Source organism: Mesocricetus auratus, unplaced genomic scaffold (genome assembly GCF_017639785.1).
Source record: "Mesocricetus auratus isolate SY011 unplaced genomic scaffold, BCM_Maur_2.0 Super-Scaffold_15014, whole genome shotgun sequence".
In the NCBI taxonomy this organism is placed as follows: Eukaryota; Metazoa; Chordata; class Mammalia; order Rodentia; family Cricetidae; genus Mesocricetus; species Mesocricetus auratus.
In genome coordinates, this window is record NW_024429186.1 from 45,411,167 (window position 1) to 45,435,323 (window position 24,157).

At 39.4% G+C, this 24,157-nt stretch overlaps 1 protein-coding gene across 3 annotated transcripts in view; it reads right to left on the minus strand.

The window, feature by feature from the left end:
* The window catches only part of Kiaa0586 (KIAA0586 ortholog), a 96,274-nt gene that overhangs the window by 38,534 nt on the left and 33,583 nt on the right, over window positions 1-24,157 (minus strand). For all 3 annotated transcript variants that reach the window (XR_005876287.1, XM_040742963.1, XM_040742962.1), the window contains exons 14-23: window positions 23,238-23,412; window positions 21,329-21,523; window positions 18,226-18,413; window positions 16,077-16,187; window positions 13,631-13,711; window positions 10,203-10,396; window positions 9,162-9,280; window positions 5,645-5,844; window positions 1,092-1,248; window positions 417-636 (exon numbers count right to left, since the gene is read on the minus strand). Coding sequence is in view for 2 of the 3 variants with exons in the window: in XM_040742963.1 (XP_040598897.1) it covers window positions 417-636; window positions 1,092-1,248; window positions 5,645-5,844; window positions 9,162-9,280; window positions 10,203-10,396; window positions 13,631-13,711; window positions 16,077-16,187; window positions 18,226-18,413; window positions 21,329-21,523; window positions 23,238-23,412 (1,640 nt within the window). In the remaining variant the exon portion in view is untranslated. The remainder of the gene's footprint in view (window positions 1-416; window positions 637-1,091; window positions 1,249-5,644; window positions 5,845-9,161; window positions 9,281-10,202; window positions 10,397-13,630; window positions 13,712-16,076; window positions 16,188-18,225; window positions 18,414-21,328; window positions 21,524-23,237; window positions 23,413-24,157) is intronic.

Here is a 24,157-nt window from a genome sequence, read left to right on the forward strand (position 1 = left end):
ATATGGGATATTCATCAATATAAACATTAACTGAGCATGTAAATGAGGAGCTACACTAGAGAAGTAATTTTATATTTCATTAATAATCTGATGGTTTATTCTTATTCAAACCTTTGCAAGGATGAGAAAGTATAAGTAAATTTAATTTTAAAATACTTAAAATTTATAAAATTTTTTTTCTAACGAATATATTAAAACCATGAATGGTGGCACCATGCCTGTCATTCCAGCATTAAGGTCAAGGCAGGAGGATTACCAATTTAAGAACAACCTCAGTTGTTGCAGAAAATTCCAGACCAGCCTGGATTTCATAACAAGCCACACCCCCAGGCCTTGCTGTGCCATTTTAAACGCAGGAAGAGAGCGTGAAGGGAGAACGTGCGGAGCTGCAGAATGACGTGTGTGCTCTTGCTTACATAGCTCTTGGGTGAAGCAGCTCTTGAAGAGAGTTAGGATTCTCTTCATCCAGTGGCAGGTCTCCACTGTCCCATGGCTGGGGAAGGTCAGGGCTTGATAACTTCAATTTGTCGATGGAACTTTCTGACAAAGTTGGGGTAAGCGCTGCTACTGAAGGAGGTGTGGTAACAGGGGTCACTGTTGGGGTACTAACAAGTGTGATGGCAGGTATATCACTTCCTGAAGATTGAAAAAAGAAAAACTCAGCAGATAACTTTCTACTAGGAGGATTTGTTGTTCCAGATAACCTTTGGCATTTAAATAATGACAATCATAATGATGACAACAACAATGACTTTTAATAAGAAAATTGCTAAATTCATTAAGATACAAAAATTAAAACCTTGAAAACAGGGCATTTTTAAAACTACCACACATTTAAAGCAGTGTAAGAAGTTAATAGGCTACATATTTTCAGAAATAATACTGAAAATTTGTGGCATGAATGCCTCCCATGCAAGTTCATGTTAGAAACTTAATCCTGGTACTCATGGAAAAATGAAAGGAGAAAACCTACTTCATAAAGTTCTTTCCTGACCTCTACACATGTGCCTTGGCGCACGCATGCATGTGTAACACACACACACACGTACACACACCCACCAACAGCGTTTTTAAAGAAACAAGGTGTCTACCTTTTTCATCACACATTTCTTTAACAGAGGAAGCCACGTCCTGATCTGAGTCACAGGGGGAAGAATGTGGAGTACTCACTAACACGTGCTCCTGGGGAGGTGGTGGTGAGCATGGAGGAGTAGGCTGCGGTGTAGCTACAGGAGCACAAACTCTTACCTAGATAAATCAGTGAAACAAGTCACACTGTGCTTATAATCACCCAAACAAAAATAATATGAAACAGTAATATGAACTCAGTCATATACAGAATTTTAATGCACAGTCACAGTAGCAATAAAATAGGAGCTTAAGCTCTCTGGTTCTTAAGTATTTAGTTGCCAGTATAATGATCTCGAGCTCTTGGCTTCCTCTTCTAGTACCGAGAGGACTAATGAGATAAAAACGAAGGTCAAATCCCACCACAAACCTGAAGGGTAGGCCATGCAGCAAAGAAGCACTTAACTGACTGACAAGATGTCAAAACATCAGCCCTGAGAGTGAAGGACCAGCATGTAGAAAGTAACGGGAGGGTAGGGAAGAGGAGAGGTGGGAGAGATGAACCTGAGAGCCAGATGCAAAGAAGAGAGGAAGCATTTAATATTGATTTATCAAGTGGGCTAACATGCAAAAGATTCCAGAATTCAAAGCCATAAAAGGATAACAGTGAAAACAGTACCCTGTTTCTATGTTTTCTTCCCTCAGAGTCAGCAACTAATCCTGACCTAAGCCAATCCTAACTAGTGAGAGAACTGCTCTAATTCTGAGGAGATCTCCCCTCCAGGACTGTACTGTTTCACACTGTCAGCAGAGGGGCTGAGAGTGCCTATTGTTCCAGGGTTTATCAAATAAATTACCAAACCTGGAGAGTTCTAGTGAACTGACCATCTTTTATAGGTATAGGGGCAATTTGTATTTCTTTCCTTTGTTCATTAAAAAAAAACTATCTCCTCTCTAAAAAGACTTTATATATTCCATATCTTGTTACAAACTACTACCCAACTTATACTGATAGAGGAGTCTACAGCCATACTACCCTGAACAAGCCCAATATCATTCAAAATGACAGATTTATTAGAAATTCTGTAACACTGTCAGCAAATTCTTTTATTTGAAAAAGAATATACTATATCTTTTCTACTTCTTGACTACATAGACCTACAGCAGAAAAATTTGTTTAAATATATTTTTTACAAATAAAATGCCCCTTGCTGGGCAGTGGTGGCATATGCTTTTAGTCCCAGCACTCAGAAGGCAGAGTTAGGTGGATCTCTGAGTTCGAGGCCAGTCTGATCTACAGAATGAGTTCCAGGACAGCCAGGGATACACAGAGAAACACTGTCTCAAACAAAACAAAACCAAAACCAAAAAAATAAAAATAAACAAATAATAATATAATGCCCCACCTATTCCTCATGAGTGGATTTGGAGGTAATCTTCTAGAACTGGTAATGGATAAGGACCATGAAAAACCATGAGGAACTGAGTATCACCAAGTTCTACACCCTAGATTATTTATCACTTATTTGATCTTCCATGAACCTTACATGATGATGAGGAAGATATAGTATCATGAAGATGTCTATACTTCTCAAAACAACAAATCAAAATCAGATTCATTTCTATAGTCCTAGACTTTCTTCCAAGATTCATGTTCCATTCCAGCCAAGGCTCTTGTAGTGTTCTACGCTGTTGTATAAGAACCAAGGCTTCCCTCGAAAACAATACAGAGAAACCCTGTCTCGTAAAAACCAAAAAAAAAAAAAAAAAAAAAAAAGAACCAAGGCTTCATTTCTTTGAGGGGAAAAAAAAGTTCACCGAAACCCAGTAAGCAATGGAATTTTTAGTAGAACTTCAAAACAAATTTTAAAAAGCAGGATACAGTGGCATGCACCTATAGTCCAGGTTCCTTGGGTACCTGAGGCAAAAGATGGAGTTCAAGAGTCAGAGACCAGTTTGGGCAATATAATAAAACCTCATCTTAAAAAAATTAAAAAAAATAAAAATTTCCCAAAATTATACTTAAAATTTATAAAAAATAAAATGCATACATTATGTCAAAAGGCTAAGAAAAGGATGACAGACTTGAAGATCCCAGTGGGTATGGACTTGTCCTGCTAGACATTCAGTAAGCAGATTTTAAACTCTAAGTATCTCTATTTTATAGATAATGCTAAATAAAATACAGAGCTGAGATATCAGTTCAAGTTTTCCTAAAAGCCTAGGCTCTCGACAATTACAAACTTCCTGCTTACACTTGCTTTTCCAGATTTTCCTATTTAATCACCCCCATGAAAATCAGTGAATAAACACAGAACAAACTGGAGGAGCTAGCACAGGTCCTCGCTCTGAGCCATCCACACTGCAAGCATCAAGTTACTAACACACAGGGATCAGCACGTGCATTACACACTAACACCACACCCTGCGGGAGGCCGGGCAGAGAGGAAGGAGGTGGAGGATGAGAGCGAAGTAAACAGTGTGTGTGTGTGTGTGTGTGTGTGTGTGTGTGTGTGTGTGTGTGTGTGTGTGTGTGTGTGTGTGTGAAACGTTAACAACCCGTTGTTTGTATGTTTACTGAAAATGGTTACTAAAACACTAAGCAAATTTCTCCTTAGGGAATACTGCCAGTAGTTATGAGGTAGAGTCATATATCCCCAACTTTTGAGTGTTCTTAAGTATAATCTAGGGCTGGAGAGATGGCTCAGCAATTAAGAGCACTGGCTGCTCTTCCAGAGAATCCGGGTTCAAAGCCCAGGACCACATGGAGGCTCACAACTGTTTGTTCTAAGAGATCTGATGCCCTCTTCTGGCTTCTGTGGGAACTGCATGCAAGTGGCAGACACATGCAGAAAAAAACTCACACATTTAAAATAATAAAATGATGTTTTAATATATAGCAGATATAGAGACAGATTTTAGAAATGTGTTCAAATGCCATCGATTGTAAAATATAAGTAAATACAGGGGGAAAATGTCCACTGTATCACACATGTACCTTTTCTGTAGATTTAAAATTTCTAAAAAAAAATAAATTGTTGAGTGTGATAGCTCATACCTGAACCCAGTACAAGGCCAGCTTCAGGGGCACAGTGACTTCAAGGCTAGCCTGGCTATAAGAAACTCAATTGCAAAAATAAAATAATAAAATGCCAGGGAAAATGTTAATTACAGAAACAAGGAATAAAATTCTATCACAATCTCTGATCTAGTTTTGGTTTGTTTGTTTGTTTGTTCTGCTTTGTTTTTTGGGAAAGGATTTCTTTGCTTATCCTTGGGCACCCTGGAATTCACTCTGTAGGCCAGGTTGAACTCAAAATCACAGAGATCTGTCTCTGCCTCCCAAGTTCTGGGATTAAAGGCATGAGCTACCCACCACTGCCCAGCTACAATCTATGACCTTAAGCATGAAGTTTTATGCAGGTGTGATGGCTCCCACCTATATTACTAGCACTTAGGAGGCTGAAATAGCCGGATTATCATGAGCCTGAGGCTAGCCTGGACTAGAGAGCGCCATGCCAGCTTGGACTACAGGACTACAGGATAAGACCCTGTCTCAATATGCATGATACCCCAGAGAAGGGGAATGAGGCAAGATCTCCTGAGCAGATTGGGAGCATGGGGGGGAGGGGAGAGAGAACCAGGAAAAAGAGAGGGGGAGAAGAGGAGGGGAGAGGAAGGCATGGGAGAGCAAGAAGGTTGAGTCGGGGGAAGAATTGAGAGCAGGATGAGAGATACCATAGAGGGAGTTTGAGGAGAGAGCTGACACTAGAGAGATTTCCAGAGATGTACAAGGATAACACCAACTGGCAAACTAAGCAATAGTGGAGAGACCACTTCAAATGCCCTTCCCCTTATATTCCACCCTAGAGCCTTCATCCAGTGGCTGATGGAAGCAGAGGCAGACACCCACAGCTAAACACTGAGCTGAACTCCTGGAACCCAGTGACAGAGAGAGAGGAGTGACGAGCAAGGGGTCAAGATCATGCTGGTGAAACCCACAGAGACAGCTGACCTGACAAGAGGGAGCTCTTGGACCCCAGACTGATGGCTGAGAGACCAATAGGGAACTGATCCAGACTCCATGAAAGTGGAATCAGTGAGGAGGCCTCAGAAATCTCTGGAGCCCTGGGTAGTAAATCAGTGTTTACCATGGTTTATGAATGATCTTTGGGAGCCCTCTCCACATGGAGAGATGCTCTCTCAGCCTGGATACATGGAAGGGCCTAGGCCCTGTCCTGGATGAAATGACAAACTAACAAACTCTGGAGATCCCCCATGGAGGGCCTCACCCTCCCTGGGGAATTATATAGGGATAATATAGGGAGCTGGAGGGATGGTGGAGGGGCAAGGGAGGAGGGGTGGGAGAGGGAGCTGGGACTGACATGTGAAGCAAGCATGTCCCTAATTAAAAAAAAAAAAAGTCCTTCAGAGGCCGAGAGACAGCTCAGTTAAGGAAGAAAAAAAAAAAAAAAAAAAAAAGACCGTCTCAAGCAAACACACACACACACTTTTACAATGTCTAAAACATTCCCCACAATTCTAAAGTCACAAAAAGAGAGAAAGTCATTCCTACCGGTGAGTTAGTTTCATTTGTTGAAATGTCACCAGGCATACTGGTGGCAACAGGCCCTTGCTTCTTTGCCTCTCTGTCACCTAACATGCCAGCAATGGTCTCAGCAAGCGCTTCATGCACAAAATGTCTGATCATGTCTGAATTCACAGGAACCCCGGCATCAACAAAAAGCTGGAGGGCTCCACCGCTTGTTCCTGCGACTAAAAACAAGAACTTCTATTAACTCCAGGAAACATGGTTTGCAACCAAACCCTGCTTCCTAAAGTGTGAAGATGCTGACACATAGGTAGGTAAGGGAAGCAGCAGAGAAAGATAAGAACAGAAAAATCCACTTGCCACCAGAAAGACAAAGATAACAGCTGACATGAACATCCTCTTTCAACAAAGCAACAAACTTGTTTTAAATAAACAAGGAAAAGTTTATTTAATATGACTTATTCCCCACCACTGCAGAAATTAATGAACATTACATCGATGCTAATTTTCTCTGCTGAAAACAATGCCAAGTCCACTCCTGACCAAACACAGGATGCAATAAGTGGAATTCAAGCTCCCCTCCCCGCAGTTCAGGGGCATCCATGAGGGATGCTGCACACTGAGCCAAGCTCCCCTCCCCTCCTGTTCAGGGGCATTAGTCAGTGACACTGCAGGCTACATTAAGTGAAGCTCCTCTCCCTCTAGGTCAGGTGCATTTGTGAGGGACACTGCACACTAAGCCTCCTCAAGCTTCCACAGCAGGATCTTAAAGGTGAGGCTGTAAAGGAAAAACAGGCTAGTCCAAGACTGGCAAGACAGAAAGAAAACAAGAAATTTTTAAAAGAATACGTGGTGCACATAAACTAATGCAGATAAGCACACCTACATACTTAAAAGTTAATAATAAAAACTGACATGCTAAATAAAGTCAGCTAATAAAACAATATAACACTCATGCACGCAAGTCTTCAAAAGATTAAAATACAGTGACAGAAAGGCAAACTGCACTTGTTGGGGCCACTGCACATGGGTGGAGATTAGAACTGTCTGCAAAGCAGCCCAAGGACACTTTGGTATTGACAGAAATGTTTCCTGGTATTATGATTAAATGCGTAACTATTTTAAAACTCGCCTAACTGTACACTTAGAACTGGTGAATTCTAAGGCAACTAAATTACAATTTAAAAAAGATGGAAGCTTCTACAGTAGTAATTTCCATATGACCCTCAAACAGCATTAGTGCTAGTTGCCCCTCCCCATACTCACTCCCTACGTCCCCCTTCACCCCCCTTCAGTCCTCCTGCTTCAGTCCCCCCGCTGCCTCTCCACACTGCACAGTCTACTTCCCCCTCTTAGGAGACCCTCCTCTCCTCCCTATACCTAACCTCTGTGATTACATGGGTTATAGCTGGCCTACCAAAGGCTTTAAAGCTAACATCTGCTAATACAGAGACCCACCTTGGACAATGTGCAGAGAGTGAGAGACTTCGGAACACTCAGTCCTAAATGGGACGTACTCATCAAACCCTTCCTCTCAAGGCTCAGGGAACTATGAGGAAGAGGATTGGGAAGATTGGAAGAGCCAGGAAGGATGTATGACACCAAGAAAGCGGTGTCTTCTGGACACAACAGGACTGATGTACATATGAACTCACAAAAATGGTGACAGCATTCACAGGGCCCGCACAAATTCACGCCAAATCAGACCCCAAATGAGAAGGGAAAGTGGCCACAAGCTCCCATCCCTAACCAAGAAGCTATCTCGAAGCTTACAAAAGAAAAATAAGTTTTTCTACGCTATACTTTGCTGAGTATATTAACCACACTTAAGGGTGACCTGCAGAAGAGGGCCAATACAAAAAGAACTCAATGGTACTTCTACAGACGTTTGTGTTACATTGCTTTGTTTGATTTTTATTTATTTGGGGGGGTCTTGTTGGTCTCCCCTCTCTTCCCTCTCCCTCCCCGCCCACTCTCTCTTTCCAATCCTGGTTTGTTTGCCTGTCTGTGTTCTAAAGAGAGAAAGAAAGGACAGAGAGTCGAGTGGATGGGGAGGTAGGGAGGGAAAGACAAACTGTGGAGTAGAGGAGGAAAAGAAGAATCAGAAAGTCAAAGGGAAGCATGAGGGAGAAGCAGAGGAATGGCTTAGGATTTTTAGAGAAAGGCTCAGTTAGCCACTCACTGATACTTAAACCCTCATTAGGTCATCAGTAAAGGGTCTGACACCAAAGCAGCAGCATTTTTTAACACTGAGTGGTTCATAGTCTAGTGAGTGAGGAAGGTATGTAAGACAACCACAATACACTCTGGTACCTATTATAAATGCACATTGATTAATCTTGTCAACTCGAAGGATTCTGGAATCACCTAGGAGACACACCTCTGGACATGTTTGTGAGGACATTTCCAGAGAGGCTAAAGTAGGAGGAAAATACCCACCCTCACTCAGTGTGGGCAGAATCAGCCCATGGCCTAGAGTTCTGGACTGAATTCAAAAGAGGAAGGAGTTGAGTATGAAGCATTTATGTCCCCTACGCTTCCTGAGTGAAGATGCGATGTAACAGCTACCTTACACTCAGCTACCTTACACTCCTAAGCTTCCTGAGTGAGGATGCAATGTAACAGATACCTTACACTCCTAAGCTTCCTGAGTGAGGATGCAATGTAACAGATACCTTACACTCCTAAGCTTCCTGAGTGAGGATGCAATGTAACAGATACCTTACACTCCTATGCTTCCTGACTGAGGATGCAATGTGACAGATACCTTACACTCCTATGCTTCCTGACTGAGGATGCAATGTAACAGATACCTTACACTCCTATGCTTCCTGACTGAGGATGCAATGTGACAGATACCTTACACTCCTATGCTTCCTGACTAAGGATGCGATGTAACAGATACCTTACACTCCTATGCTTCCTGACTGAGGATGCAATGTGACAGATACCTTACATTCCTATGCTTCCTGACTGAGGACACAATGTGACCGGACACTCAAATCCCACTGCATGTCTTTCCCACCTCAATGAACTTCTATCCTCTCAAACCACCAGCCAAAATAAATCTTTCCTCTGCAAGCTTCCCTCTGTTAGCTACTTGGTTGCAGCTATAAGAAAAAAAAGTAGGGGCTGGAAAGAAAGCTGACTGTCTGAGTAACTCCTAGAATCCACAGTGCAAAAGAAAACTGAATTCTGAAAGTTGTCTCTGACCTGGGCATGCATGCATCTGCACACTCACACAGTATTCTACTGTTCCTCCAAAATAATGTGTGTGTGTGTGTGTGTGTGTGTATTCACATAATATAAACTTATATAACCTATGCAAACTTATATCACATATATATTACTGGAGAATGGCTTAGCAACCTGAAAGCTGTAATATGTACTAAGAGGAGGAAAGGAAAACTAATGTCATCCACAGAGAAGCAGAAAGTGAGAAAGCCAATGATCCATTTGACGTCCAGGATACAGAAATCCGCAATAACTAAACAAAGGCCTTTTCTTTGAATACCAACAACAACAGGCCCACTTCACGTACCAATGTCAGAAACTGATGGTTCGCTTGCCTCACTAATTGATACACTGGCATCAAGTCTGGCTTGTTGCTGCAGCGGAAAGAGCCCAGAGATAATTCTTGACATTATTTCTTGTTCTACCCTAGAAGTATAAAGTGAAATATACCTAAATTGGTTAAAAGTATAAAATGTTAACTATTGTCACCTTTAAGAATAAGCTGTGCTCCTGGCCCAGACATGGGGAAGCAGCCATCTGAGTTACATCTGGAAGGTAAGAACTTGTCTTTTCTGCTAAGACAAGCCAGGGAACTCACTTCGAGCTTCCCATAACAGCCTGACAGAAAGCTTCCTGTAACCCCCCAAATTAAGCATAAGATGTGGGTCTCTGATTATCCAGTGTATCATGTACTTGAAAGGTGTGCTTATCGATCAGAGCACATATATACAGTCACACCAGACCTGTGGAGTTCCTGAGCAGAGTCTGCAACTGGGCATGTGCTTAAAGGTATCCTTAAACTAGCCATGTGATGTTTCTTTTTGTGAGTTAGAATAAAGTGATTTTTTTTTAAAAAAATGCAAGAAAAAGAACTGTTCTCCTCTCAACAAAAACATACCACACAGACTGCAAGGCAGGATAGAACCCTTCTCAAGGATTCTTTTCCTTGAGAAAGAAAAAAGTTACTCATAGGGTCCTTGTCAGGAAGATGAAAGGAAAAGCAAAGAGGGCAGAGTAGGACACATCTTTCAATACACTTCTTTAGGGCAGCTAATAGGCATATAAAAAATTACTGTTGTAGAAATGATAGATGTTTGTTGTGGAAAATCAGAAATCGAATTGTTTTAAAAATTGGTAAGGTTCACTCATAATCCTAGATTCAGAAATTAAGTACAGTTAATGACCTGATGATAGATATTTCAAACATTTGTTCAGTGCAAACTTATTTTAAGGTCTCATAAGCTACGTTTACGGTGTACAATATCTTTCCCTCTTACTGAATACTCCTCGAAGCCATTTATATCTGCTATTCTGATTCTATACATGCCAATAAGGATTCGAAACTTACCACTGGATTAAACTATTTTCCAATGTTTCTTTTCTCTCAATTACTTTATCCAAAATATCAGCAGTGTGATGAAAATTAGAAACTACTGGAGGAAATGAAGGGCCATTATACTCTGTAGGAACGACCTTAACACTTCGGTTAAACTCCAGCACTGGTGCAGAGCCTTCAGGAATTTCATCACGCTGGTCCTCTTCCTGGCAACATCACAAAAACAAAACTATTATATCCACGTATCCGGTCAGCATGTGCTCAGTGCCAAGCTTAGGCAAAGAACTCGGCTGTTTGAATTAACCAACATTTACAAACCAGCCAATAACCTGTCTATTTAGGTGATAAGACATTAAATATAGCATAAACACTACACTTATCACAACACAGACATCAATCATACATGACACTGGAGAAAATGCACTTACACAGTTTATCTTTTTTAAACTCAGTGTTTAAGTTCTGGGTGTAGTTCAGTGGTAGAACAGTTGCCTACCATGTATAAGATCCTGGGTTTGATTCCACACTACCACACACACACAACATAAAAAATAAAATTCAATGTTCATTCTATATAGTCAAATAGCTAGAAAACATAGGGATTCTAGCATTAAACATTATGAAATATCCAGAAATTTATGAACTTGATTATCATAAAAGTGATACTCCCAAATATCTCTTCATTCTATTAGAACCTGACATTTACATTTAAATATACAGTTCATCTTACACAGTACTTTCATTGTCATGCACATCCCAAACTGATTTCTGTGATTTTTTTAACTTTTCATTATGAAAAATGTCATAACTTTTAAAATTAATAAAACAATACCTAGTTACTACATGCTATATATAAATAATATTAATCACATGTATTTGGTCCCCAACTTCAACAACTATCAACTCATGGTCAACCTTGCCACCCTGTCCATTTTCTCTTTCATAAATCATATTGACCCAAATCACAGATAAAATTTTATCTATAATTAAATAAGCATCTTAAAAATGTTCATTCTCGAGTACTGGAAATCAGTTTGGCAGTTCCTCAGGAAAATGGGAATCAGTCTACCATAAGATCCAGCAATTCCACTCTTAGGCATATACCCAAAGATGCACATTCATACAACAAAGACATCTGTTCAACCATGTTCATAACAGCATTATTAATAAAAGCCAGAACCTGGAAGCAACCTAGATGTCCCTCAACTGAAGAATGGATGGAGAAAATGTGGTACATTTACACAATGGAGTACTACTCAGCAGAAAAAAAAAATGGAATCTTGAAATTCGAAGGAAACCATCCTGAGTGAGGTAACGCAGTCACAAAAAGACAAACATGGTATGTACTCACTCATATACGGATTTTAGATAATAAAGAATTACCAGCCTACAATCTACACCCCCAAAGCCCCCAGAGAAGCTAGGAAACAAGGAGAACCCTAAAAGAGACATACATGGTCCCCCAGAGAAGGGGAAAGGGAAAGATCTCCTGAGCTAATTGGGAGCATGGGAGGAGGGGAGAGGGTGTTAGGAGAAAGAGAAGGGGAGAAGAGGAGGGGAGAAGAGGACATGACAGAGCAAGAAGATGGAGTTAGGGGAAGAACAGAGGAGAACAAAAAAAGAGATACCATAATAGATGGAACCATTATAGGTTTAAAGAGAAATCTGGCACTAGGGAAATATCCAGAGATCTACAAGGTTGACCCCCAACTAGCAACCTAAACAATAGTCGAGAAGCTACCTTAAATGCCCTTCTCCAATAATGAGATTGATGACTACCTTATCTGCCATCCTAGAGCCTTCATCCAGTAGCTGATGGAAGCATAAGCAGACACCCACAACTAAACACTGAGCTGAACTCCTGGAATTCAGTTGCAGAGAGGGAGGAGTAATGAGCACAGGGGTCAAGAACAGGCTGGTGAAACCCACAGAGATAGCTGACCTGAACAAGCCGACCAGACTGATAGCTGGAAAACCAGCATAGGACTGTTCAAGACCCCCTGAATGTGGATGTCAGTCTGGAGGTCTAGTTAATCTATGGGGCCTCTATCAGTGAATCAGTATTTATCCCTAGTACTCTAATGGACTTTGGGAGCCCATTCCACAGAGAAGGATACTCTCTCAGCCTAGACACATGGGGGAGGGTCTAGGACCTGCTCCAAATGATATGACAGACTTTGAAAATCCCCCGTGGAAGGCTTCACCCTCCCTGGGGAGCAGAAAGGAGATGGGATAGGGGGCCAGTGAGGGGCAGGGGAGGAAAGGAGGGAGAGGGAACTGGTATTGACATTTAAAACAAGCTTGTTTCTAATTTAAATAAAAAAAAGAAAAAGAAAAAATCATAACATCATTGGAGAATTCATGGAAAATAAAATATGAATGGTGAATAATTATTACCAGGGTTACTTTGTTTAGGGTTTGGCGTCCAGAAAGTTTGCCCAGAACAGTGAGGGAGTCACTATAAAAAAGTGTTGTAAAGATGAGCACAGTTTACAAATAAAAACAATCCAAAAAGAAAAATGTTCATTCTCTTTAAATATCACAGTTCATCAATATCCTATTGAGGAATAAAATCCTCAGGTAGTGAGAGAAAGAGCTAGTGTACAAGAAAACCCTTGTTGTTCAACCCCAAATCCACTGTTAATTCTATAACCCCTTCTTCCACTTGTACATTGGAAAAAAAAATTCAATTAGACAGCAACAACATGCTAGACATTAGGAATATAAAGACAAATAAGATTCCTAGCTTCAAAACACCTGTGCAGCATTCATATAAGAAAACATATATTGGGTACATAAATACAATGCATACCCATGTATATTCTAAAGTAAGATTTTATTTTAAAATATGTATTTATTTTATGTGTATGGATATGTGCCTGAGTTTAAGTATGTGTACTACGTGTATGCAGGAGCCAGCAGAGGTCAGAAGAAGGAGCTGGACTCTTTACAACTGGAGTTGTAGGCAGTTGTGAGTCACCATGTTGGGTGCTGAGAACTGAACTCAGTTCCTCTGCAAGAGCAACAAATGCTCTTCAGTGCTGAGCCATACCTCCAGCCCCTCAGTTGTCATTAACAAAGTCAGTCTTGGTTTGAAAGTCAAGGAAATGTGAATGACTTATTACTAATGCTAAATAACTTATTAATTTTAAATGAGTTACTAATAATACTAAAGTATTCTTAACCCTGTGTCTCCTTTTTCATGTATTTTACTTTTTTTAATCTTTCCTATTTTATTATTTTCATAACTTTGACATCCATATAGGGTATTCCTTGGATTTTAGACTATTTAATAAGCATATTTAAAAGTTAAAGTCTATTTAGATCAAAGTAAAGACATATTTCTCAAGGTGCTGCAACATAGTTGTGATAGAACACATTCAACCACCTGGAAAAATATCTGTAGGAAAATGACTTCCTGTGTCTCTAAGCTTTGTTACCTGAATAACATCAATTACTTCATCAAAATTAGTTCCTGGAAGCTTTGCCTCTTCTTCATCCACCTTCATAAATTCTGGAATCTAAAGAAATATTACAAAGTTTTATTGCCTTCAATTTAAAAATATATAAAATTTATCAGATTTTTACACATATTATAATCTTCACATATCCCTATTATTTTAATATTCTACTCAGAACTTATTTAATTAGTAAACAAAATCCAAGTTAGTCCTCAATCCATTATCTCATCATTTCAAGAATTACAGAAAATTATTTTCAATAAAAAATATTTTTAAAAATTATCTGGAGGCCATAGTAAGTTGGGACTATTTAATGAGTTCTAAGATAGTCTGTCTGGGCTACAAGTGTGAGACCCTGTCTCAAAAGGCAAACAAAAATGTTTTTAAAAATTTACATTTGTTTATTTAAATTTGTGTGTGTCCATGAGGACACCAAAGCTGTCATATGGAGGGGTCAAAGGATAATTACAGGAGTCAGTTTTCTCCTTCCATCAAGTGGGTCTTGGGGATCAAACTCAGGTCCCCAGGCTTAGCCACAAGCACTCTTACCCACTGCGCCAGACTCCAGTGCAAACTTTAAAGCAACTATCAACAGGCTGAAGAAAGTTCTTACATGTGTAGCTATATAAGTGTGTACACACACACACACACACACACACACACACACACACACACACCAAAAATAAAAACGTAATTTAAATTAAAAAAGAAATAGGAAGATGACTCAGTGCCTAAAAGCCCTTGGAGTTGGTTCCCAGCACCCATATCAGGCAGCTCACACTTGCCTACAACTCCAGTTTCAGGGGATCTAATGCCTTCTGGCCTCTAAGGGCACCTGCATGGACTTGATGCATATAAAACCTCACACAGGTGCACATATACATAAATTTTTTAAATGAACAAATAAAATCTTTAATTTTTTTAATAAAATTATCTTCAAGTTACTTATTTGGGCCTTGCTATATAAAATCTAGTTACCAAAAACCCCAACAGTTTCTTGCCAAGAGTAGAATTATACAAACTCCAAAATGTATTATTTGTTATCATACATGTTCCAATAACTTCTGAGAAAAACAAAATTACTTACAAAAAGTTAGTTAGATTAGGTATAAATTCCATTTAATTTTATTATAGTGCTCATAATCATGAAAGATTTTATTTTTTTCCGAGACAGGGTTTCTCTGTGTCTTGGCTATCCTGGAACTCGCTTTGTAGACCAGGCTGGCCTCAAACTCACAGAGATCCTCCTGCCTCTGCCTCTGCTTACCAAGTGCTGGGATTAAAGATGTGTGCCACGACCACCCAGCTATCATAAAAAGATTTTTTAGTTTTGTTTTTCCCCCTTTAAAGAGGGTCTCACTGTGTCATACTGGCTGTCTTAGCCTTGGCTGAACAAACCAAGGTGACCTCAAAATCACTGAGATCTTCCTGTTTGTGTCTACCGCATACGCTGGGGTTGAAAGTGTGTACTACTGTGCCTATCTGGTTTTTTGGATTTGTTTCTAGTGGGAATTTGTGTGTGTGTGTGTGTGTGTGTGTGTGTGTGTGTGTGTGTGTGTGTTTTGAAACAGGTCTCACCATGCAACTCTTATATAATGTTTACTCACAGAGATCTGCCTGCTTCTGCCATCACACCCAACAACTTTTGATATTTCTTAAAAACTATAAACTCAATGATAAATCTGCTAAAGTAGATTAAGCCAGAGATAAGTTACACTGCTATTTTGCTTTAATAAAAGTCATAATATCATTTATTCAGAAGCAAATTAATATAAGAAAAATGTATATTTCTGCATGTCAACAATGTGGTAAGAAGTTTAACATCTCAAAATATAAACACTACTTGTCACTATTCAAATTCAAATTCTAGATGGGTAAAGGCAGCTGTGGCCTAGTCTGATGACCTGAGTCTGATCCCCAAAACCCACACATAATGGAAGGAGAAAACAGACTCTACTAGCTGTCCTCCAACTTCCACATGTGTGCTGTGACATGTACATGTATGTGTACACACATACAATAAGTAAATGTATAAAATTATTCTAATTTACAATTTTCATATAAATCAAATATTACCAAAGACAGAAATTCTTCGCTGTCTTATTATATTATACTAAGAATTCTCATATTCTGAATATTTATGAAGATCTCAAACGAACTTTCTTTAGAAATCTGTAAACAATTTGACACTCATTTCAACTTTGTCATAAGCCTAAATTATTGTTAGATATTATGAACTATGTAGCTCTGGCTGGAGCTCAGTACATAGACTAGGCTAGCCTTAAAGTCACAGAGATCTGTCTGTCTTTTGTCTCCCCAGTGCTAGGCTCAACAGTGTGGGCCACCATACCCACCATAACATACTATATGATAAGAGCTGCACATGGAGTAACAGTTAACAATATAAAAGAACCCTGAGACTTACCTGGATCCAGGTGTGCAATGGAGGAAGAGAGGCTTCTTTGGGACTTGGAGGAAGGGAAACCCCGTCAACACTGCTGTATGAAATGCTATCAATATCCACATTAGGCAACATCTACAACAGAACAGAATATCGGGCTTTCTGTTTACCACGAGGACTTAAGTAACTGTCAAAACAGACACCAAACCATGTCCTTTAAATTGTTACTGTGACTGATACTCTGAATTATGAAAACACATTATAAAAAATATGTAAAAAGAAAAACACAGAATTGTATCTTAAGATAAATTCATTTCTACAATCTATATTCTTTCTGTTTACTGCCCATGTAAGCAAGATAAGTGTTCTCAGTTCTGATTGTTTTTTCATTGCTATTAGGTCATAAATACCTTATCTGTTTCTTTATAGACTTTATATTTTAAATAACTGCATAACATTTCTAGGATCATATATCCCTTAATTATTTAATCACACTTATTATTGCCATTTTTTCCCAGTTACACACAGATCACAACAACAAAATAAACTCCAGTATCTTCATACATGCAGTGTTTCCTTCCCACACTCTGAAGTACTGCATCATGTTAGACAGATTTTGAACTTTTTGAGCTATAGTGCATGGATATTCAATAGTCTTTATAGTTACTGGCAAAACACTATCCAATCTGTTTATGTCATTAAAAACATAATTCTATGTTTTATCCATCCTCAACTAAAATTAGCAGTTTTGCAATAGCAATAATTAAATGGGAGTATATTGTCATTATTTTAATTTTCATTATCTTAGCTACAAGCAAAACTTGCATTTAATTTCCTTGTTATTAAACTGTACTTAACCCTCTTGTAGATTCTCATTCATGGATTGGACGACACCTGGATTTAGATCTATGTTTTCTTATAACTTTGTATTTAAAAATAAATTCTTCACAAGAATCTTCCTTTCATATGGTCTCACTGTAACTATTGCCCTTTTTAGTTAAATATCTTTAACATATAAAACCTTTAGATTTTAAGTTCAAATCTCTCTTCCCCATTATATCTGCAATCCAATATCCAGAATTTCCTTCAGTTTTAATAAAAAAATCAATGAAATTATCTTCAAATTTTTATGATTTTTTTATTTTATAATTTAGACTGCCCAATTTAGAGCTCATTTGCTATATAGTAATAATTTGGAGTCTAAAACTAATTTTTTCTTATGTCAGTAAGCTACATACAACATACATTATTTCACTTATATGAATCCTACTCTCATAACATAACAAGTCTCTACCATGTTCTGTATGCTTTTTAAATAGCAAAGCTAATTCTGAAATCCCACTATGCTGGTCTAGTAACCTATGCTGGTCTAGTAACCTATGCTGTTTGGCCTTGACTTGCTCTGCAGTTGAGGATGATCTTGAACTCCTGATGTCTCAGCCTCTACCTCTCAGATATTGGCTCAAATAAGCCACCATGCCCGACTCATAACAAAACTATTTTCCTAAAACCTTTATTCTTTCGGATATCAAAGTTATCCTAAAGTTCAGGTTTAAGGAAACAAAATCTTGTATTTTTAAAAATTGGCATTTCACTAAAATTTCACATTAAATTGGGAAGAAGAGTTAATCTGAATAGTTTTTATGTATAAATATGAGTTCTTTCAACTTTCATTTGCGGCTTATGATTGGATAAAATATGAAGTATTGATTATATTAGTCACACCCTATTGTTTCTTTTATTGTATGCTTTGCTTTGGTATATTTTAGTTTTTTTATTTGCTTGTTTATTATTGAGGCAGTGACTCCCTGTTTAAACCTCTGACTAGCTAGCTAGAAACTAGCTAGGTAGAGCAGACTGGCCTTGAACCTGTGGCAATTCTCCTATGGCTGCCTCCCAGGCTTGGACTACAGGTATGTACCACCATTCCAGGCACAGTAATTCTTTTTAAAAGCTAACTATAGTACACTGTCAACCATCCCTTTAGATATGGATCACTGACTCAGAAGAGGAGCTGCAGAACAAGGATAGAGGCGTCACAGGTTTGCAGTAATAAAGGAAGAATATTAATGAAAGCAAACTCTTCATAAAGTTGTGTCATCGATGTTAGGTACTAATGGCTTAAGTTTGTTACTTTGGCTGTAACAGGGTCTGCTTGTGCACCCTGGCATACCTGTACAGAGAGCTGAGGGGGATCCTTCTTCTCTGATTTCATTTCTACAACTGCTACATTAGGTTTCTTGACTCCAGCTTCTACTTTTCGACATGATGGAGGGATGGAAGTCGTCACAGTTACAGGGTGTGGCCTGCTTACCATTACTCCAGCAGGTGGTGCGGAATCACTATTGCTTTGGGTTTGTCCTGTGAAAAGTCAGGTAGAGATTAAGAACTATTTCTAAGATAAAAGGAAAAATGTAATGCCTGGACCTTTGCGACCGCTCTTGCACACAAAAGGAAAGCAGTGTCTCCCAAGCACCTCTCTCCATCACCTCTGTCACCCTGTCGTCACATGTGCTCAGACGTCCCTGCTAATGGTCGCCAGCAATTAGTGATTTGCATGTAGTTCCCACTTCAATCACTATCTTAATCTTAAAATAAAGGTTACTATCTGCATGTAGAAGATGCTCCATAGTGCCAGCTTTCATTTCAGAAATCCTACGTGTTTTTTACATTGCGAAGTTGTTGGGGATGTCCTGTTATTTGCCTGTTATTTGTCAATAAAGCACTGTTGAGCCAATAGGAATCTAGATAGGTGGGACTAGGAGTCCAGGAGGACTCTGGGAAGGAGAAACACAAGAAGTCGACATGTAACCGCCATGGGGGAGGAAGCCCGGAACTATTCTCCGGTAAGAGAAATACTTAGATTAACAATTATGGGGTAATTACTTAAGTCAGAGCCAGCCAGTAAGAAACAAGCAAGGCCAACAGCTTCATAATTAATACAGTGTCTTGTGTGTTATTTGGGGACTACAACGCGGCAGAGCCCAGGCGACTGGCGGGGGGATAAACCAAAGCGGCTGGCAAGGAAAAAGCTTCTCTTAACACGAAGTAAAGTTGAAGGAGCCAGGCATCGTGGCCCAGAGGAAGTCCTGAGTGGATGTGAGCTGTTGACATGGGCACGGTCACTCCAAGGACCTCACAGCCTCAGCCCCATGAGAAAATGGCAAAGCCCTGCACTGGCTGGGCTTAGGGAATGGCAAGACTGCCGTCCTCCTCCAAACGCAAACGTAGATAGTGTGGAGAAACTGTGCACCCCAGCCCTCTCCTCCCATGGCTCCTGGGTGTTCCTCCCCTACAGAGACTGAAGCAGTCAATCAGGATTAACTACACCTGTCTCCTTGTTTATCTGCAGCATGTTCAGCAGCATTCGATAACCCCAGCCTCTCATTCAGTTCAGCTGTATGAACTAAACAACGAGCTTCCTGGGTGTAAAGGCTTCATCATTCATCAGAGTCCAGCCCACTGCACCCCAGCTTTTCTATATGTCGTCTGTGTGTTTTTCTTGTCTTCACTCTCTTGCTGACGCAGTTAGATCCAAAGCCCTGAGACCATAATCCCAGCATTTAGATGGCCAAGGCAGGAGGTCTGCTATAAGTTCAAGGCCAGCACAGGCTACATAGTGAATTCAAAGACAGTATGGATTAGTGTGAGACCCTGCTTCAAAAAAATAAATAAATAAAATGTAGCCTTCATTTATACTAACAGTGTACTCTCAGAGAAAGAAATCAGGGAAAATATTTCACTCAAAATAACTCCAAAACTTTGCCAGGCGGTGGTGGCACACGCCTTTATCCCAGCACTCGGGAGGCAGAGGCAGGCGGATCTCTGTGAGTTCAAAGCTGGGCTGGACCGACAGCCCCCAAAACAATACAGAGAAACCCTGTCTCGTAAAAACCAAAAAAATAAATAACTCCAAAACATGTGTTTAGATTTGAATATATCTAACCAAAGAAGTGAAAGGCCTCTACAACAAAAGCTTTCAGATATTAAAAAAGGAAGTCATAGAAGACACTAGAAAATAGAAAGACATTCCATTAATATTGTGAAATGACTATACTACCAAAATTCATTTTCAGATTTAATTCAATATCTACCCAAATTCTAATGTCATATTTCACAAGTTTAGAAAAGGCAATAGAAGATCTCATCTGTAACTACAAAAGACCATGAATCAAAAAGGGATCCTATAAAGTAAGCACTCTGTGGAGATATTACAATACCCAATCTCAAATTATACTAGAGAGCCATGGTGACAGAGACAGCCTGGTCCTGGCATAAAAATAGACAGGTAGAGTAGTGGAATAGAAGAGAGGACCCAGAAATAAAGTGGCTATACTCACTTAAATTTGACAAAGGAGGCAAAAATGTACACTGGAAAAAAGGTCTATTTGAACAGGTATAGGTTACCAAGTTGGCAAATTAACTCATAAAAGTATCTCTGGTGTTAAAAACAACTATGTATGTATGTACGTATGTATGTATGCATGTATGTATGTATGTATGTATGTGCTAAAGAGAAGATCAGAGTACTTGCTGCTCTTATAGAAGACCAGTGTTCAAGTCCTAAGCACCCACATCAGATGGCTTATAACTACTACATACTTATATAACTCCAGTTCCAGGGAGACTGAATGCCTTCTGGCCTTCACTGGTCTCTGCACACACACTGTGTCCATAAACTCATACAGGCACACACACAAACACACAAAAATACAAATCTTTTTTTAAAATGTATTTAGGGTTGAAGAGATGGCTCAGTGGTTAAGAGCACTTGCTGCTTTACAGAGATCTGGTGGGTTCTATTCCCAGCACCCACAGACATGTAGTTTTCATGCCTTTTGTTATTGAGTGAAGGTATGGGATGTCACACCTGCTTATCTGTCTAAGTTTTAATAGACAGACTCATAAAGGCATCATATAAGGAAATAACCAACTATTCACCTAGAATATATGACCACCCAGCTTTACTTATGACAGCCTGGCTCAAAAGTACATAAAAGTACTTTAAAGTATCTCTCTTAACACAATTTTAAAACACGCTTGACTACTTGAATTATTATGCATGTCAACGACATGTCAATCATGTTATCTACAGAAATACACCAAGAAAATACCCTGAGAGCATTCATTGTTTAAGAGACCGCTGTCATCCTGAGGCTCCTCCTAAACATAAAGTAGGTAGCTACCTGTTAGTGCCAACTTATAACTTCTGCTACTGATCATAAGCAATGAACCCCTTCCCCATTCTCTGCTGCTGTATGTTTGTCATTTCTTACCTAGAAGAATTGCCATTGGAATTAGATGACCTTCCAGGGTACCTGAAACAGTGGGCATTTCTCTGCTTGGGCTGAACAAATACTGCTGGTCACCAAGAGGTACTGCGGTGATGGGATGTTGTGTTTTAGAATCCATTTTCACAGGTTTTGTTGCATAAAAGTCGGTTTGTGTTCTTATTGACTTGACTTTAGTACCTGTAATGACCATCAGCAGCAGACATTTAAAAACATGACAAGTATCTATTAGCCAGCCACTAGAAATACAACTCTTTTTCAACAAGATTTCATTCAATTTAATTAGTTTATAGTCTCTCATGTAGAAATAATATATAGACCAGAGGCTGGCAAACTTATGAAATGGCCAGATAGGAATGACTTTGGTCTCACGGCTGTGTAATCTCATTTGCAACAATTCATCTCTGGTGATGTAACACGAAAGCTGCCATGGATTACACACGAGCATGGTTACGCTCAAATAAAAATTGACTTCAAACAAAAACCTGGCAGCCCCGCTGCAGACCAGTTTGCCTGTTCCTGATACAATTGTATAGGGAGCTACTGTAACATAACACAGTAACTTTTAAAAAGTTGACTAAAGATTGTGAACAATATTCCTCCACAATACAAGAAAGCTAATGACCTTTTTTTTAAAGAATAGGATTTCCCGCCGGGCGGTGGTGGCGCACGCCTTTAATCCCAGCACTCGGGAGGCAGAGGCAGGCGGATCTCTGTGAGTTCGAGGCCAGGCTGGACCGACAGCCTCGAAAACAATACAGAGAAACCCTGTCTCGTAAAATTGTAAAAAAAAAAAAAAAAAAAAAAAGAATAGGATTTCCCCCATTCTCTCATTACAAAATTTTGAATAACCAGCCTTTATCCTTTGAAATTATATATAGTTCATTTAATTCTATACTTATTTAAACCTTACAGAAGTTAATGGCATTGTATATTTTTCTATCTCCATTATATAGATCTATATAAACATTCTAAATCGTCAAAATCTTGTAAGTTTGTCAGGAATAGTGGTCCAGCCCCAGGAGGCTGAGGCAGGAAGGCTAAGTTTGAGAACAGTCAGGGCTACAATATCAAGAGCCCTATCTTAAAAAAAATAAACTGAACTGGAGTGGTGGTGCACTCCTTTAATCCAGCGGCTGGGAGACAGAGGCAGGAGGATCTTTAAGAGTTCCAGGACAGCCAGGGATACACACACACACACAAAACCCCTTTCTCTTGGGAAAATAAACAATAATAAACAAGCAAAAATAAATAAATAAATGGTGTGTGTGTGTGTGTGTGGAGAGATTGCTGCTCTTCCAGAGAGCCTGAATTCTGTTCCCAGCACACACATTGGGTGGCTCACAAGCCAACCAACCACCTGGAGTTCCGGTTCCGGGGGATCTGGCGCCCTCTACTGGCTTCTGTGAGCACACCACACACATACATAAATAAAAACAAAAGTAAATCTTAAAAGAAAAAAAAAAGAAAAAAAAAAAAACCCAGCCAGATCTGGGGGAACATACCTTAAATCCACTGTTAGTAACGCTTACTAACATCTAAGATGTAAGGTGAGACACTTAAAAATATAACCAAAATTAACAGTCAATGTGTAACTAAGTCACATCAAATATGCCAATGAAATGGGTGACATGAGTCAAAACACATAGTAATAAATGAAGATATTCTTATTTAGTTAAAAGCCAGCAAGAAATCAACCATCTTTGCTGGCTAAGGATGTCTGGTGACGAAACCACAGACACTCCCACAAACATGCGTCACTAGCGCAGGCGCTGACGTCACTGTCTCTCTGCTGTCTCCTTGAGCTGTATGCACAACTGACAAATAGAAAGCACTGTTATGTATCAAGTGTATCCTGTAAATAACACAGTAAACAACAAAGGAGCTTCCTCACCTTTTACTAGCTCTATTACTTTTGGTCTCTGTGGTTTGGCCTTTGGAGATGGAGAAGTGAATCTGAGATACGGTCCTTTTTTAAGAGTGCTGCGATGGCCCTGATAAACTGGCTTCCCATATATTTGCAACATATGATCCTCATCTTGTAAAACTGTGGTAGACTTCGAGAGTCCCTATGAATGCAAAAAAAATGCTAACAATACTATAAAAATAGCAAAATCTCCCACCTAGGAAACATAAAAGTTTTTACATTACTATGTACATTTTCAGTTCCTAATGCTTAAACACATTTTACATAGTTATGTTTAAATAAACAGTCTTTAAATGACTTTATACATTCCTAGCTCCACTTGCAAAATGCCACAGAAATGGACTAGAGAGATGGCTCAATAGTTAAGAGCACAGGCTGCTTTTCCAGGGGTCCTGATTCAATTCCAGGTACCTCACAACCATCTATGAATGTAGCCCTAGGGTATCCAAAGTCCTCTTCTGGGGTACAGACAAACATGCACACAAAACACCCATACACATAAAATACATAAATAAATACAAATAAATAAATAAATGTCAGGATGCCACAGAAATGCAGCATTTATTAAGCACTGGAGCCAAGCATGAAGTTAGACACTTCTCTGATCAATAATTCATGCTTAGCATGGTTAGAGCAGTTAAAAAAAAAAAGGAAAAAAAGAAACATCTCCTAGCACCTAGTAGAATGTCTTGTACTCATTAGGCATTACAAGTAATTTTTAAGTTTAAACTAGAGCACACACAAGAAGACGGAGCATGCTTTTCAGTAACATGGATCTGACTAGTAACAGGCAGATGCATAATCTCTAGCCATTCCTACTGCACACTGTGACTCTAAGTATGAGCTCTACAGCTGTGCATGGCACTGTGTGCCTGTCTTTCCAGCCT